The 19153-nt window shown below is 33.4% G+C and overlaps 1 protein-coding gene across 1 annotated transcript; it reads left to right on the top strand.

The window, feature by feature from the left end:
* The first annotated feature begins 2127 nt into the window (after positions 1–2127).
* LOC105253955 (protein PTHB1) lies at positions 2128–17035 on the top strand. The gene is made up of 12 exons (XM_011262337.3): positions 2128–2477; positions 3338–3426; positions 7520–7784; positions 8334–8581; positions 8868–8998; positions 11108–11285; positions 11454–11699; positions 11987–12229; positions 13620–13903; positions 14433–14603; positions 16071–16208; positions 16686–17035. Exons 1-12 carry the CDS (start codon positions 2203–2205, stop codon positions 16917–16919), a joined length of 2502 nt encoding a protein of 833 aa, XP_011260639.1. The 5' UTR covers positions 2128–2202; the 3' UTR covers positions 16920–17035.
* The last annotated feature ends 2118 nt before the right edge of the window (positions 17036–19153 follow it).

Genomic DNA, 19153 nt, shown 5'->3' with positions numbered 1-19153 from the left:
TAATAATCTAAATGATAAAATTATAATGTGTGTTTACACATTACATATAAGAAAAATTTTATAAGAAAAATATTGCAAATAAAAGTAAAACTACGTAAAGCTACGTATAAGCCGCACAATTTACATAATTCAAGTGCAGTAATAAATAATATAAATCCCAGCTGATTCTTCACAGACTAAAACATAGACTCCCTTTCTTCCCTTTTCCTACATCATGAAAATTCTTTGCACTATTATTATTCAGATAGTGTTCGACTGCACTATTAAGAAAAATTTGTGAGAACTATGAAAGCTGACAAAATCTTAAAATTACATATTTCATGATACGTAATGAATAATCTGTTCGCAGACATTATCATGTCATCGTAGCATCGTCACATTGTGATAGAGTATTTCACATGCAGTAATAATGCTCGCATTACATGCTTATTTGCGTCAATTGTCCCTGCATTACATTTTTTCATGGACCCGTAAACAGTTTCATTATAGGCGAAATTATATAAACTGGTATATGCGAAAAAATTACGGTGTTCATACTATTATTTTACAATCAATATTATCGATCTCGAATATTATCTCGAAAAAATCTTTGCGCAATTGTTGGATGGATACAAGAGTGGCCAGAATGTTTCCTATTGTCTTGTTCCTCTTTACATTATCGTTCGATAATAGTTTGATCGCATTCTCTCATCAGATTGATGATGTTATTCTAAAATTTATCATTGATATACAGCCAATTTTATTCCCCCCGTCGAGAGTATCTCTACACTTATGCAGTTATGGTAAGATTTTCGAATTTTCATTACCGTATTAGGCAAGATTTTTTGAAAGTAGTGTCTATATATATATATAAAAAATAACTAAAAAAAATAATAATAAATTATAAAAAACTAAAAATTTGTATGATCTCATTTATAATGTAATAAATTATATATATATATATATATATATATATATATATATATATATAAAGAGATTTATTATAACGAATATATATATATATGTATATTCATTATAATAAACCTCTTTATACATAAAAATAAAATAGTGTTATAGAAGTATTTATGCAAATATCTCGCCACTAGAAGATCGCGGTAAAATCTTTTCAATTTTAAATTTAAAAAAATATACAGAAAATTTTAATAGTTTCTAATTTTTATTTAATAGTTTTTATTATCTTTTTTCTTAGATGACAGGATACCTGGATTTTCCGAAAAAAATTATCCTAATCCTTCGTGGGTTATTTTTTTTTAAATTTCCAAAAGCAAAACTGAAAATCTATCATTCCAACTGCTGTCATTTGTACACACCAAATATTATATACTGTACTGCCATCTTATGATAAAATTACCAACTAATGTACACGACGTAAAAAATGCGGTCATATATAAAAGTGCGAATCTGCAGTTTACAATCTATATGCTGACATTACGTTATATGTATGTATATAATAAACAAAAAGATATTTTTCGTATTTCAAAATATTCATTTTTATATTAAACAGTTATTTATATATTATTATATATTATAATATGTATGTATCTATATATAATAAAAATATAATATTAAACATTTAAAAAATGGAATTTATATCTTTATCTGAAATTCTTTTCCTTCCCAGAAAATTATATAATATCTATACAAACATATATATATATCAATTTATTAATATAAATCTTATCAACATTTAACTATACTTGATGATTTCTTCAGAACAAAAGATAAAATAAATTTAATGTTGCTTCTCTAGAGCTATTAAGAATTCTAGATTAAGAGAAATAAAAATTAATTATAAAAAAATGAAGAGATTAGATTATTTCTTTTTAGATAAATTTCAAATTTAATTAAATTATAATTTATAGCTCAATTATTAAGTAATTAATAATTTTTTAAAGTATCCGCAAATTTTTTTACAAAGCATTATGCGCCGGTGCAATAATTCCATCGCTGATTCGAGATGCGCAAACGTTTCCTCGAAAAATGCATGTCTTCTTGCTTAATGTGATAATGCGAAATTACACTGCGATTTCGTTATGCATCTTTAATTAGCTTTAGCTCCGATAAACTCCGCCTATAATCGACTATGTTGTGGTAGCGCAGCGTCATAGCAACCCGCCATAACCGGCACAAGGCAAAGCCCCGATAGTAGTAAATAAATCCATCGTGTGTCGCGATGTCGAATTCTTGAATTCGATCAGAAAAATGTCGTTGTTTAAAACAAAAGAATGGTGGAGAACACAGTGCGGAGTGAACGAATCCTTCGACAGGCGCAGCCTCCTGATCGCGCCGTTGTTTGGCGCCGACCGGAAAGACATTGTCGTCGTCGGCAGTCACAGTGGATGCCTGCGGATATATAGCCCGTCGTCGCAATGGATAGAGGAAACGAAATCGCCGAGTGGTTACAAGTCCACAGATCTGATCATCGAGACACAAATCGGCGACTGTATCGTCGACATGAAGACGGGAAAATTCGTCTCGTAAGTGAGAATGCGATGTTTGCGAAGTGAAAAAATCATTGACATCGTGAAGAAATATTTTTAATTCCGAAATGCATAGTCTTTCTCGTAAAGAAGACTTGTAAAAGTCAGAGAAATAATTCAATAATTTCAAGAGATTAAAATCAATCAATGCAAAAAGTAAAAGCATTGTTCAAACTCTGTTTAAAAATTATATCAAATGAAAACAAAAATTAAAGCAAAGTAAAGAAGTATAATAGCAAAGAAATATAATAATAATAAACTAAATAAATAATTATTATAGAACTTCAAAAATTCATTTAATATATTTAAGAGAAAAGAAAAGATAATTATTTTATTATATATATATATATATATATATATATATATATATATATACATAGTTTAATGAAAGATATGCGATTTAATCTTTTATTATATATATAACTAGAAATAAAATAAATTATACAAATGCTAAAAATAGAAATATGAAAAAATTTATTTATTTTTAATCTCTTCTCTAAATATCTCTTCTCAAATTTAAATTTATTATTTAAAGTTTATATTATTCTATATAAATAAAATAAAAAGTACAAAATTTCTGTACTTTAATTTTTCATTTATCTGATATAACAATCTTGTATTTTAAACATTGTTTTCAATAGAGAATCAAGTATTAAAATATCTGAATATTTATTCTATATATATATGTATTTATATTTATGTAAATATTCTTTATTAATTATATTTATTGTGTCTATAAATATAGCACATCAACAAATATTTTTATATGCTTTTATATTTTTAGCTAATACGTGTATCTTACAATAAATGGTTCTTCGCTCAAATACTGTATTTTTACTGAAATTGCTCTGTTTCAGAGGCTCGCAAGATACCCGACTCGCGATATTGACATCAACAAAACTTATCATTTACAGTATTGTTTTGAACCAAGGCTCCATCGAACATGGTAACGCAATATGACTTGTAACGCAATCATATTAAATTTTAAAGCAATAAATTAAAATACACTTTGATACGTTCATTTTTTTATAATTTAATACATTCATTCTTTTTTTAAATTTTACTTCTTTTTTTGACTAATTTTATAGATTTTTTTATAGGTCTTTTAGTTATTAATTTAATAGGTCTTTTATTTGTTAATTTAATAAATGACATGTTTTAGAGATGTACATAATAAATAAATCGTTTTTTATCGGTTTTTATTTAAAAGAAAATTTTCATTTGATGAAAATAGAGAAGCTATGCGCCGTTAAAATTTTCTTTTTATTTGAACTCTAGAGTTATATTATATTATCGAAATATTAATTGTAATGACAATAATTACAATAAGGCAATCTTTGATAAGCAGCCCGACTAATAAGATCGAGTTATCGTGAGTCTTTCGTGGGGGAGAATCGATTAGAATTCTCACATTTGATCTAAAACAGTCTATCAGTAAGAATTTATAAAAATCTGCATAGATAAAATACATGTCTACGTAGATAAAATACAGATATGTAAATCGTTACACATCTTTTCATTTCATGATATACTTTGTAATTCTTTTAATATCTGTCTCTATTATTGATATTATCATTACTGCTGTTATCATCACAATTAATATTAAATATTACATTGATTCTATTTATATATTATATATTATCATTGTCATTACATTATTGTTTTCATCGTCATTATCACATTATTATATTATTATTATTATAAATTTTAGGTTTACGATGACATGACTGAATAAAGAATGAGTAAGATTATTTTTTGCTGGATTTTTCGAAGATTCCTGAGGCAAATGTTCCGAGAGCCGGTCCTGGCAACGCAGATAAAATGTCTGCGAGCGCTGGCCGCTAACGAGCCGCGCAACGTTACGCATCACGAGAGCGCTAAATTATTCGCGAATAATTCTCGACAGCGAAAGATATACATGGAAACGTTGCTACGGCAATATCTCGCGATGCGTCGATGCCTATTACAACAGAATGATTTTCGTCCGGCAGAGTGTGTCGTCACACAAGTCGTAAAACCGATATCGTATCGTTCTTTTGCAACAACGTGTTACGTATAACGATGATATAAGAATTGAAATGATCATTGAAGCTGTCATTGATGCTTTAAAATTCGTAGAATGACGACAAAAAAAATTATTCATATCGATCGTAGTATTGATTATTGAAATATGTTATATGATAAAACTGTATTACTAATTTATTTTATATTCTATAAAGATTATTTGCTACAATAAACAAAAATTTAATTTTAGATTTGGAAATTTTAAGATATTGCGTAATATCTTAAAAAAATATATACAACAATTAATATAATGAAACTAATTTCATTTAAATCTATCTTTTGCTGCAGCAATTATATAATTTTCGAATTTTTAATTACAATTAGAATTTTCATGTTACATCGATCGATCGATCTTTCTGATCCATGTTCATATTTTATATGTAATGTCATGTTTTATATGCTAAATGTAATCACCTGATTCCTCATTAATTACAATATCGTATATGAGCTTCATATAAGCAAATTATATTAATGATTAAACGATCGTATTTAATACTTAATATGAAGTATAAAAATCGGACTACGTATTTATCGATCATTTAGTGTGATATCGCGTATCAAAGAACGGAAAAACGCGTCGCGCAGTCTCGCTCGTTACGATCGCAGATCGATTGAAAACTATTACACGTCGTTGCATGTCTCTTTTTTTTCTTTTCTTCATCGATTTTTCTTTGATTATTTACGTAACACTGAGAGAACTTTTTTTAATTTTCTACGATCCGCTTGATTAATTATATTCTTATGCTTAAGATTTAAAGTAAGAATATCTTAAAGATTAAAAAGAAGAGTCAAGACAAATTTCATTTTAAAACACCATATGTGAGAAATGTTTACCGATTAATACTAATGATTTATGCACTTCTACAAACGATGCGGGAAATTATGTATATAACCGCAAGGGAATATAGATCGTGATACAGTGCTGATCATTAGAAGTTGGTGCAAATAGTGTTTATAATATACAACACTATTGTAGCAATGTATTATAAAATATATGATAGTTGCAGCTTAAAAATAATATTTATACAATATCGTATGAAAAATATCTAATTATATTTTATACAAAGTTTCTTTTACAATTTCCATCGTTGATATTAATTAAATTAAAATTATATATATAAATATACGATTTTTTAATTAAATTCAATTTTTTATTTGCGATGACAAAATGTACTGATCAAAAATCAAATGATCGGTTCGATCGTTTGTGTTTCTCGCGTTATAATCCAAGATCGAGAGAGGTGCCTCGAGCTGATATCTCGTTAAATCCAGCCGATATTAGACGCGAACAACAACACCACGACTGTCGAGCGTTTCGTAATAACTCGCGATCGCCGTTACGTCGTCGTGGCGCGTGTATATATCTCTTTCGAGCGCGCGATTCCTCGCTCTGGACGGGCGTGGAGCGGAAAGCGAGAACTCCGATTATCTTCCTCGCGATGAAAAACCGTTGACGCCGATTCCCGTTCCGTTCCGATTGCTTGTCGCTCGCGGGGAGAGCGCAAATTACGCGCGAGTTGTTTTCGCGTGCACGTAAATTGCGATCGTCTGTGATTGACTTCTTTCGCGAGATCGCGTTGAAGACAGCAACGTCAACGCCTACTTCCTGCGACACCACGTAGGCGCCACCAAGATTTTTGCAATCCTTCTCTCATTCACGCAAAAGAAATGCAAATTAAGCGATATAATTTCTTATCTATTCTGTTAAAAATAGAAGTACCTTCTCCGCTCAATTTCCAATGTTTTTAATTTTCTTCTCTTCTTTTCATTTATAATTTGCAGAGAAATTCACAATTCTAATTTTAATGTAATAAGAATATTTATAAAAATAATTTTCATATATAATACAAATAAATTATATAAGAGAAAAATATTCAGCAATATTATTTCTTTTTATTTTTAATGCCTTTAATTTTCTTTCCTCTCTTCTTTCTTCTACACGCGCTATTTGAAAAATCATGTTTATCTTGCTCTCACCTTTTTTCTCGGTCGCTCGTTATATATGACGTCGTGATATATGTAATACGCAAATCACCGATCACTCTCGTCTGGACGCTCAAACGCGGTCACGATGAATTGCGACCTGACCTATATACGGACAGGAATCACGATTGTTCGCCGACTCGAACCACTTGTCTAACGCTGCCCGAGTTCACACATCAATCTCGCGTATTTATTTTCTCGATTAATTGCAACGTATATGTCTATAGATGTATATAATGTCAGTCTAATATAATATCGAAATAAAATTCCGCAACAATTCTCCAGTCCTTGAGATTAAAAAAATCTGAGAAATTTCTTTTCTAATACATTAATAAATTACGCAAGTTTCTCTCAACATTTCATCGTTTGATAAGAGTAAGATTTTATATAATAAAAGAATCTTTGATAAACATAAAGAAACTGTTATAATTTATATTAAAACAAATAAAATTTCTGCGTTAAGTAAATTTGCTATAGAAATCTCCAAACTGATTAATAAGTAGACGTAGATGAGAAAATAATTCGGTATATAATCAATAGTCAATGTTTATCACGACTTATTAAAATCTTCATAAAAATGTGCGTGATATAATATTAATATTAATTGCATCATCAATCAAATAGTTTTTGACGGAAGTAGGACAAAACATGTTATTACATTGTTTTACTCTCGAGATCGACACAGAATTTCATTTTAAATACATAAAACTCAATATAAGAGAAATTGTTTTACAACATACATGAGATCACAATTTGAGAAACAATCTGAAACTCCGATAAATCCGATAATTTATTCATTCATTTGTTTCAATATATTTATAATAAATCTCAAAAAGAGAATAAATAGAAGAGGAGAAAAAGAAAGAGAAAGAAAGATTTAGGAATCTTTTTAAATCACGCGTTTTACGATTAAGATTTTAAATTTCAAGCTTCATTTTATAAATTGTTCAGAAATTGTTAATTTAATTATTATCGTTGTAATCTCCTTGCAGGCGATCGTTGCGACCTGGAAGCTGTTTACGAGCACTTGCTGCCGCGATTTCCGGCGTCTTTAACGACAGGTCCGTTCGGCGGTGTGCGGGGTCGAGACTTTCTCTGCGTCCAATGCCTGGACAGCACGCTTCTCTTCTACGAGCAGGAGACTGCTACCTTCAGCCTGGTTCTCGGGAATCGACTGCTGCCGGAGCCGATTGTCTACATTTCGCGGAACGACGTCTTCGTGACGTCGAGCTCCTCGTGGAGTCTCGAATGCTACAGGCAGGTTGTTCTACTCGTACCCATCTTTCCGAGTAACCTGTCAATGAACACCTGCCGGTGTATATAGAGATAATGTGGCTGCGATGTATCAGATTGCAGTCTCGTCTTTCGGGATTGTATGTGAGCCGAGAGGACGAATGAAAAGTTATGTAGCAATGTCATTAGAATCTCGCAATAGTGTGATGAGAGAAAAATTCCTAATTTTTAAAGATCGCTGAAACATTTGACGATATGTGAAAAGAAATATAATTACATATCCTTAAAAAAATTTCTAATTATTAAAAGAATTCTGGTTTAGCGCATTTGTGTACTTTTAGAAATGAAATTAATATAGATCATAATATTGCAGAAAATAGTGATAACAAAGTAAAAGAGAAGGAGAGAAAGAGAAGTAAAATATCTTTTTTAAAACATATGTAGAAAAATTTGTATAAATGTATTTTTTCATATTTTCGAAATGTCTATATATGTGAATTATTTATATCATATTATTGGAATTTATAGTATTAATAAAATAAGATCGGAAAGATATGTATATATGTTTCGTAGATATAAGAGTATGGCGGAATTCGGAAGCAAGGATCGCTCGGAAGAACCGAAGAATCTGGAGCCAGATTGGAGTTACAATATCGGAGAAGCCGTTCTCGACATCGATGCCGTTACCTTGAGCAGTTTCGAGGTCGGGATTCTCGTGCTCGGTGAAAAGAATCTCTACTGTTTAAAGGACAATTGCGTTTCTCTCAAGTACGCGAAGAAACTCGAGTACAAGGCTCTCTGCTTTCAAGCCTACGTGATAGGTATAATTGACGATAAACTTGGAAATTTATCCAAAGAAAAAGAATTAGAAGAAAAAAGACAAATCAACTCACATCTCGTTATCTTTGCTTCGGTTTCATTTCTTCTAGATTTCTCTTCTAGATTTCTTTTCTCCTTTTCCCTCCTTCTCGCGAAGAAGGAAAAAGGGGGAAGAAGCAAACTAGTTGGATAGAGAATCGTGTTTATACACTTGATGCACGATGCGACACGTCTAATTACTTTTAACGGATAGAAAATAAGTGTGCTAATTGAGCATGATGCTTACAGAACCGGATGGCAAGCTGATGGTGCTCGTAATCGCTGACACGAGCACCCTGATGATTTACGAGGGTACGACTCTTAAGTGGTCGGCTCAGCTGCCGCTTACTCCGGTCGCTGTAACTCGAGCGCATTTTCAGGTAAGCGATTGCATAATTCTATAACTCTTACGTTCTCAAAATCGTGTTTCGCGGTGTTATTTTGTAGAAAATGAGAAAATCATATATTATTACGTGGCACCGGGAAAAAAGTTTAAAAGATTAGCGTTTTTCTTCAATTTTTGTCTTTTTTGGAATGACAAATTGTATTATGTAAGAAATAATACATGATATTATATAATGATGTTATAGAATTATTAATTAGAGTAACATTGAAAAAATATATTTCAAGTTTTTCGTATTTCAATGTATAACATTAAAAAAAATATAACAAATATATATAAATGTGATATATAAAAAATACACAATATATAATACTTTTAAGCGTACAACAATTTCTATCACGATTTTCCTATTATAAAAGAAAACAAAGATAAGACATATCGACTTTTTTGTAATGCGCGGAGTCAACATATTTTTTCAGAGAAAGAAAGCTTCAACTACTGAGTTAGGTTCATATTGATAACCTATCACGTGCACGCATGTCTTATGTATTTTATTTTATCACCTCGCTCATGGTAGTAACGAAACAGGAATTTATAACAATGACTGAAATGTATCTAACAGAGCAGTCATTAATCTTCGTCGAGATGAGGATAGGAGAAAATAAAAAAAGTTCTTACCGTCCGACGAGAGATTATCTTATCCGAATAATGACGTCGTAGAGTAATAAGAAAGAAAAATATATGAAAGAAATGCTTTTAAAAAAAGAGAGAGAGAAAGGGAGAAAGGAAACCTCGATGGGACGTGTATCTACGTTCGTCACGATAGTCCGCAATCAGAGCCGATGACATTTGACAAAGGAACGAACGGGACCTTCGTCATATCGGTGTTCCTCTTCCGTGTCGCACTATCAACATCACCAGTTGTTTCTCCGGCAACGTTGTGTCAGACTCGGATCTATTGTGTCCTTGTTATCAGAAACCGAAATACATCGTCTACATCGTTTTTTGAAGAAAAAGAATCCTTGACTCATTAACTTTACGATAAAAAATCTTATGAAAATCTTATTTTATCTATCGTAAAACAAAGAATGTACGTCGATGGTTTAATTTCTAATGAAAAAAATATGAATTTCTCGTTATAAATTTTACGAGATATCGTATTTTTAATGCAGATTTAACTAGTTGCGCTAGTTGTGTATTGTTGATTCTTATTTCTTGAATAAAAATTGTTCAAATGAAGTGAAATAAAATCAGAACATTTATGTAGATAAAATCTGATTATCTTACGAAGTGTTCCTTTTGTTTTTTGTTTGTCACTCTTAGAAATATTCGGAACCGCGATATGGAAAAAAGAAAAATGAGTAAAGATAAGGGCGAGGAATGCAAGTGGAGATGACGATCGAGGGAGACGCTCAAGGCTCGAAGCATCGGCAATGAAAGAGCAACCAGAAAAAAGAAAAAAGATCACAAGAGTGCAGGAAAGGACGAGGAGCCGGCACAATTATCACCCTGGTTTTATCTTATCGTCCTGCCGCAGAGCCAGCAAGGTTGCCATTGTTGTCTTTCCGGAGGACACAGAGCGCGCGAATTGCTGGCTAATTAGCTTAATACCGAGAACTCCGCTTCGTTAATCAGCAAGCTGTTGTAACAATTTTTTGAGTAGCGTTGTTTCGCGTGTATAATGGCAAACTTAAAAAACGCCTAAATCACGAAAAAATAGCAACGAATGATTTACCTTGCAAAGGCAAAAAAGGCTCGTTAACAATTTTTCGCTTGTCGCTATACGAAAAAAAATTCGCTAAAAATGTTTGAAAATTCTATAAACAACATTTACCACTGAATTCTTGAAAATTGAAGTAGATAGAATTTACAGTTAGTCTTGATCAAAATGCACAGCTGTAATTCAGAGATCACTGCAATTTTTAATCTTAAAGGTCAGACGATTTTTTTACAGACAGTAAGTCTTTAATTTAGCTCTCTTTAGTTTCTTCCGCGACGAAGATAATAACTATGATATTACACATAGGCTATTCCAGGTTTCTCGCAGTTCTTTCTTATCCACAGTTTCTTTGACCAATTTGGAGTTGATTTCTTCTTTTGCAAAGATGTACGACTGTAATCCGAAGCTTGTTATCTCTCTTTGTAGCATTTAAACGGAGTGATCGTCGTTCTCTCCGAAGAGGGTCAGCTGGAGGCTTGCTACTTGGGCTCGGAGCCGTCATTATTTATCGCGCCTCCTCTTCATCGACGCGGTTACGATTACGTGGCCGCTGAGGATGAACTCATGGAGCTCCGCAAGCTGGCAAAGAGAAATAAGACTTCCGGTACGCATTAACGTGAATCAATATGCCCACAGTAATTATCTTTGATGACACATATAAGAAATAATAATCTATAATTAAATTTCTCCGAAGTCTCTCCAAATCGTCGCGTATAAAATTGAATTTTATATAATTAAACTTTTTTAATTATCCTATAATTGAAATTATAAGGCAATCAGCTGACTGATGTCACCATGGACGCCGAGCTGATAATATCTGTGACCGTGTCTCTGGATCTGGAAGCCTGTACGCGCGGAAACCGAGAAGATTCTAAGGACGACACAGAGAGTCGTAATTTAATGTGCAGAATCACTATAGAATTATCCACTTACACGACGTTACACGATGTTCAGGTGTGCGTGGACGTTTCGAAGCCGTTCATCGCCGAGAAAGATTGCCACGTTATTTCCAATCTTTGTAAGCGAATCACATAAAACTATGTATTTACGACGCCAAGTCTAAATAAAGAAAATGGATATTCCAGAACAAAATAGAAAAATCATCGAAGATGTAAACAAAAGAATTAAACGACATATAATTAAGTAATATATAATTAATTATACATCTTCTATAATAACATATATTATATATGTATTTCGTGTGTATTTCTCTTCACTTCTCTTTATTTATTTTTTATCGAAACGATAGAATTGCTGGAATGTTATAATCGTTGCTAATTCTCGGCCAATTAACCGAATGCGAAGGTGACCGGCACATTCTGCGCACGATGATCTACGCGACCGCGGATCTGCCGGCATTGTCGTCAGATGTGAGAATCACCGCGAGCTATGAGACGGCGGATCGTGGGAGCCTGCGTGTACTTCAGAAGACGGCCCAGCTGCCCCTGAAGATGATGCTGAGAGTCTGCCCACCCGAGAACACGTCCACCTTCACGGCGACCATCAAGTGCAGCGAGCCCCTCGTCGCTTTTAGTCAGCTATTTCCCGGTAAATCCATCGGCACTATCGTTTATAATGTTCTCTTCTTCCCCTCTTTTCCCTCCGTCTCGCGACCAGGGCTGCAATCACGATAAAACTATTCTTTCAAACATCTCCTCGACAAATTTTTTTCCCAATTTACTATAATAAACTATCTGAAAATTCTTTTAAGAAAATTCAATTAAAAAATTGAAACTTTGATACGTAAAAAAATGTTATTACTGTATAGTATTGTATAACCGTTATACATTGTAAAATGTACGAAAATCAAGATTAATCTCGTAATGAAAATTTGGTTCTATTTATACTTATCATACTGAGAGATATTACCATGCCGTTTGCACATGATTATAAAATTGTATTTTAAAATTTCCTTTTTATCGCAAAAAATGAAATATATACAAATACATAAGCATAATATTTAATATTGCAATTAAATTAGTTTAATGCAATAAAAATGGGTGACTAATTTAAAGTGTGTAATTTATAAAAATAAAATCCCACAAATATTATCAGTTGAAAAGAGATCGATTTTTTAAATAGAATGACTCTTGTATTTCACATCTTTCATGATACCGCCCTGTTGGTTCCACAATCACTGTAAAAGAATTCCCTAAAAAGTCACGGATCTTTTTTACTTCCATTGCCTCGGTATTTTGCCCCCCTGTTCTCCATCGGAAATTACGGGCCAGGAAATTGTGGCTAGAGAATTAGGATGTCTCGTTTGCGAACGGCGATATTAAAGAATCCAGTCTCTTTCTCTTTCTCCCTCTCTCTCTTTCTCTCTGTTTATTTTTCTTTTTCTTTTTCCTTTTCTCTCATTCGAAGACTTTAAATGCACGCATCCTCGACCCACCTAATACGATAATCAGACATCGCACGAGGCCCCGGGAATCTTACTTAGACCTCTTCAATCACGATGCATTTTCTTTCTTTTATCGGCCACTCGATTTTAAGCCTCGCATACCTGGTAGATTCGTAATTTAAAGTCGGTAAAATTCTCCTTAAGTGAATTCCTTCCCTCCTCTGTGACCGTTCAATCATAAAAATATCAACGCATACACACGCACATACATGCACACACATTCTTTCTCCAGTTTCAATATGTCAAATATTAAATATAAAGACTGTCTTAGAATATTCAATTATAATTTTAAAGTTGCAAATTTTCTCATCAATCTAGAATCAAACTTTCTTTTCTTAAGAAAAATTTCAATAAAAATTAATATTTGTTGCATCTTTTTAATAATCATACTCTTAAATACTCACATATCTTGAAACATCAAATAAATATTAGCAAAGATGAGTTTGCAAATGAACAGTGAGATTTTCTGGTCTAATTGTTGTCCAAAAGATTAGCTCGCGAAGAAAGCTTTTAATTTACAATAATCATTCATAGAGCTTACAGGGGACGTGCAGAGGCAAAATTGGAATGCACTCGGCTTGCAACATGTGCAAACTGGTAGCGTGGTGACAATCATTTCCGGTACTAACAGCAACAGGTATCGAGTGCAATCGAACGACGGGCTTTCAATGGCCTTGGTGATTCAGCAGTTGGTGAATAGACTCAAAGACAAGGCCACCGGAAATTTTACGACCACTATCACGCAAAATCACATACAGCTAGTTCAGTCTCAAATGGAGGCTCACTTTCGCAGCCGCCAAGAGGCCGACAGAATCACGGTAATTCATTTAAATGAAAGTTTAATGCAAACTGTGTCTAGTGCATGATTAAAAAAATATTTATATATAGCTTTCAGAAATTTTTAATATAATTTTAATTTTAATTAATATAAATATAATTTTAATGTTTTCATTCAAAATTGTATTTTATTGTTAACATTTTTATATTCCTTTCTCACTTTTTTATTAATATTTTAATTCCTATTTTATTTTTCATCGTACAAATAATATGAAGCGTTAGTAAATTAAAAATTTCCGCAAAGTTGCACATATAATAGATCTCTTTTAAAAAAATATATAAGATTTGATTCTCAGAATTTATTTTTTATTTCTATTTCTCTCTCTTTCTTTTTCATTCTTGAAAACTAATGCTTTCGTCGCTAGCGTAAGATTTAAGATCAGCCTCTCTCGCAATCACGAGGACGACGATGACGACGTCGGTGGCGTCCGATTCATTAACATCGCCGTCGCCGTCGATTAATTACCCCCGTTTCTCTCCTTCTCGGTATGTTTTTTTTCGCAAGTACAGAACGAGATCGGGCTGCTATCGACCCAGTTGAGAAACATCGAGAGGAGGATGCTGCGCGTCGTGAGGGAGCGAAACACCCGATCTTTGGCCACGACCGGATTGCCGTTCCTCTTGGAATCGACTTATCGTTCGATCTTCGCGCTTCTGGATGATCTCGCGATCGCACGAGCGGTAATTGACCGAATTTCTTAGTCTTCTTTTCCCTACACAACCAAATCGTTATATATCTTAGCCTTTATCATCATTCGACCTAAATGTAATCGTCCAACGCGATTCTGATTTCATTTTGTTGTAAAATTGCTGGAGCAATAATTTGATTTTCATCAAAAATATTTTTCATCTTGCACGAATATAATTATTCTTATTAATTATTCTTGTTGCACTACATATTCCGTATTTTCTTAAAATTAAAAAAGATGAAAACTGTCTTATACATTTTCTTAACATTTATTTTAATATTTTTTTAAATATTTGTTTTAATAGTTTTGTTTATTTTTATATCAATTAACTGCAAAATATTTTCATCTATAATTTTTATATAATTCTGATCAGAAAAATGCGTAGTGAATATTCTTTGTATAATACCACAATTAAAACTGTAGTCTCAAAATGAATAAAATGAATAAGATCGATATTTCTCGCAAGTTGTGCGCGATAATTGGTTGCTCTAGCTTATATTCATTCGATGCTGGCAGCTATGGCGAGCGGCGACCGTAATCTCGATCATATAAAACACGCGAGAGAGCCGCATCGATCGCGATCGCAGCCGATATAGTACGCCACGCTTTATCGCCCACCGATCTAGAAGCGGAGATGGCGATCGCACCAGTGGTTTCGCGAAACCCTATCAATGCGCCTGGACCCCTTGCCATGTGATCGTTACTCGATTCCTCTCGTTGCGCTCGAATGGCTTATTATTTGCGAGATTTATGGCGTTCCCGGAAAAGGAAATTCGACGCAAATCACGTTTAGATAAATAAAGAGAGAAGAATCATTTCGCTATCATTATGAACAACTTGACGTAAAAGAAATTAAGGCAAATTAAATAATAATCGATGTTATCGTTGCATTTTTGCGACTTTGTAATAAGAAATCGGCTACTATTATTGAATTTCTTTCTATCTATGCAATTGAATTCTTAGGAAATACAATCAGGAATTAATCTGTGTATAATTAATGAACGTGGTCAAGGATCAAATTAAAATTAATGACTGATATATTGAAGAGAAAGCAGAGAGAACGCGACAATCGTTACATCGAGAGAATATAGAAGCGAATAAAAGTAAATTAGCAAAAAGTTTTTAATTTCATTCTAGATTCGAGCTTCTTTCAAGGATTATATATATTATATATATTTCTGAAAGGGAATTTAAATCGATATAATTTTGGTGAAGATTTTATCTCAAAAACATTACATTTAAAAACAAAAAAATTAATTTATAAAATTATAAAATAAATTAATTTACAAAATTATAAAGTTATAAAAGAAGCATTGAGAATTTGATTTTGCAAAAATGATATTAGAATCGATTTCTGACCTAAATTTTTATTCGCATTGTCAGAGAGCGAATAGCATAGATCGACGATTTGCAATGTCCGTTTGACGGAATGCAAGATGAGATAATTGGACTGTTGCAGGATCGAGAACGTACCGGTCACGGTTTGCGGTGCGCCGTGAGGTTATTACTTCTGCTATTGCGGCTCAATGTAAACGATGATAAGTACACGATGCTCGAAGCCGCAATCGGATTCGAGCCACAGCTGCGCGACGAACTCGTAAGTACTATCGGTTAATAATTCCGCTTTAAGCGGGAAAACATTCGATACATATATCCAAAGTGTAATTTTAATAAAAGAGTCTAAACTTATTTAAACAATTTTCGATATATTTAATTTGTCCCTATTAATTCTGAGATGTTAAATTTTTAAACATGTATATTAAAATTTCTCATGATATATAAATTAGAATTAATAGAAATAAAAAAATTAAAATTAATATATATAATATTAATTAATTAATATTATATATAAAATTTTTTTAAATTAATACACATAATTTACAATAAAATCGTACATTTTGTACATTCAATTTGAAATACAAACGCAGAGATATTTCTTCAGTTATAAGAGTTAGATTGGTCAACGTCCGCCATCATTGTAGCGAGAATCTTGTTATCGTTGTCGCGCATTGATTGACCGTGTCTTTCCCCTCTACTTCTTTTCCGATAAACATACGATCGATCGGTTCCACAGGACTGGGAAGAGATCGCCGACGCTAGTCTAAGCGCTTTTCTTCGGTCTACGTCTAGAAAATCCATCGGCCATCTGGACACGAAACCCACGACGTTAAGCAAGATGACGACATTCAAAGAATTCGCGAAGTTAAAGAAACGCCTGATTCATGCGGTCGAACGTCTCGACAGCCACCGAGAAGCCGATATTGCCGAAAACGAACCATTGGAAATTGGCGATCGCGCCTCTTCTTAGATATCCGTGTTGTAATAATTTAATAATTTATTATTGTAATTTATTATTGTAAATGCTTCAAGTAAAAATCTTAATGACGTAAGTCTCGTTACATCGTGAAATAAAATCTATTTTCAAAAAATAAATAAAATGTCAATTCATAATTACGATTCGGCTTTTTAAAAAAAAAAAAAAAGATATTTTAATGTGCGCTTTATGTATTTATTTCAATGAAAAATATGGAATGGAATTTTGAATAGAAAAAAAACAGAATTTAAATTCCGTCAATTCTCGAAAAAATTGATCGATATACGATTGATCGCTTCGTCATCCTTCGTGAAATCCTCAGGAGTTATCTGCGCATATATACCAGGCGTATCTCGGCTTGTGATTGCACGTAATACGTATCGATACGCCGTTACGCAGGTGCGACACACGTATATTATATTATGCACCGACACAGTGAAACCGAGCGTGGTTTACGTAAGTGCATCTATATGCGCCGGCGCTGCGGCGATAATTTCATTCCATATGCCTGCGGCATATTATCGAAATAGGCGAAGTCGAACGGCGTAACGTATAGTTTGAATGATTCACTGGCTGGCGCCACGATTCCGCTTTTTCGAGGCTAATTAATGGGAAGAATGTACGGGGCGAGGGAGGGTATGTGTTTAAGTCGGCGGGACCAATAACAGTCGCGCGCTTTGTTCGCGATAATTTTCCTACGAGAACATTCGCGCGCTATATAATGTATGCAAAGTGCCTGCCCCGCGTAGAATGGAAAGGATCGTAAGAATTTTTCAGATCCCCGACTGTATAAGCGCGATACCCGCCGCGACAATGAAGAGATACGCAATATATCGTACGGTTACGTGTATATTACTCCGTTGTTAAAACGGAGCAACTGCGCTTCTGCTGATTCTCTTCCGCTGTATGAAGTATCGTAATAAAATCATCTCGGAATTAAACCGACGAGGTTCGCGCGGAAATATATTTCTGTGATTGCAGCAGAGATTTATACTATTTAATAGCGTTGGATCAAAAGCCATACGTATTTATCTACTAGAATAGATTTTGTATTTATTATTGATCTTTTTAACGGTGATTTATACTTTTTCGTTTCGATCGTTTGATACTTTGTATACTCGTATCGCGCTTTGTGGCACGTCGAGCCGATACGCACAACCTGAAAGATACTTCTGCCGATGCGTGCGCGGCTTCCCACGAGCGTGAAGAAACAAATAGTCACGAGGCCCGAGTAACCATCGTCGAAGTGCTTGGCAAATATTTAGACGGCAGCACTTTTCCGTTGCGGCCACTGATGTAACAGATTGAAATATTTGCGGCCGCAAAGCTTTGCGGTTCGGATAAACGTCCCGCGGTAACATTGGCGGATAACCGCGAACGATCGACGCGTAAACAATGCAGCCTACAATGTTGCAATGGTGTAAACTTTTACGAGCGTGATGTTTAGTTATATTGGTCTAAAGTCAATATAGGCCTTGCGTGGAGTTCTCCAAAAACGTTTTCTTCAGTTTCAATGAAACTGGAATAATTTTTATTTCTCTTATTCGCTGCCATTTTTTCGATATCTAATATGAAACATTGATAATACCTTGAATTAAACTTTTGAGGAATTAAAATTTGGATTTAAATATATGTACTGTTTATTGTGTGTATATGTGTGTTTAAAAATCTGTCACAATTAGAGTTGAAAGATACTCCGATAATTTTCTTGAATTATAAAAGCAAATTTAAATCGATTGAAATAATCTGTCATAAAAATAAAAATCTAAGACAATTTATAAATCTTCTCACTGCAAGTTTCTCAAGAGGAAGACGATTTGTAATAATTTTCAACACAGATATCATCTCTGAGATTTCCTCAGGAAATCGAAAAGAACGATCGCCTATCGGCTTTGACTCGTACCACCAATTATCTCGCGTAGCAACGTGAAAAGATGCATAGATGCAGAAAGATGCCGCTCAATAGAATATTCCCGTGTCAGACGAAATGATCGATCAATCGATCGCCCGAGGCGCGTTAGAGATTCAAGAAAAAAAAAGAAACGACAAATCGATAACCGTGCGGAATAAATCGGCGACATCTCCGGAAGTGCATCGGAAAATTACGGATCGTACTATTATATCGCTTATTATATCGCTTCTTCGCCGGAGGAAATATGAAGGGAAAAAAAAAACGTTAAAAGCTATCTCGTATTTCGCCACCATCGATATCGGCGTCGCCGTCACCA

The sequence above is a fragment of the Camponotus floridanus genome, unplaced genomic scaffold, assembly GCF_003227725.1.
Source record: "Camponotus floridanus strain SB8 unplaced genomic scaffold, Cflo_v7.5 scaffold53, whole genome shotgun sequence".
In the NCBI taxonomy this organism is placed as follows: domain Eukaryota; kingdom Metazoa; phylum Arthropoda; class Insecta; order Hymenoptera; family Formicidae; genus Camponotus; species Camponotus floridanus.
The sequence above is the reverse complement of the archived record's forward strand: the minus strand, read 5'-3'. Positions and strand labels throughout refer to the sequence as shown.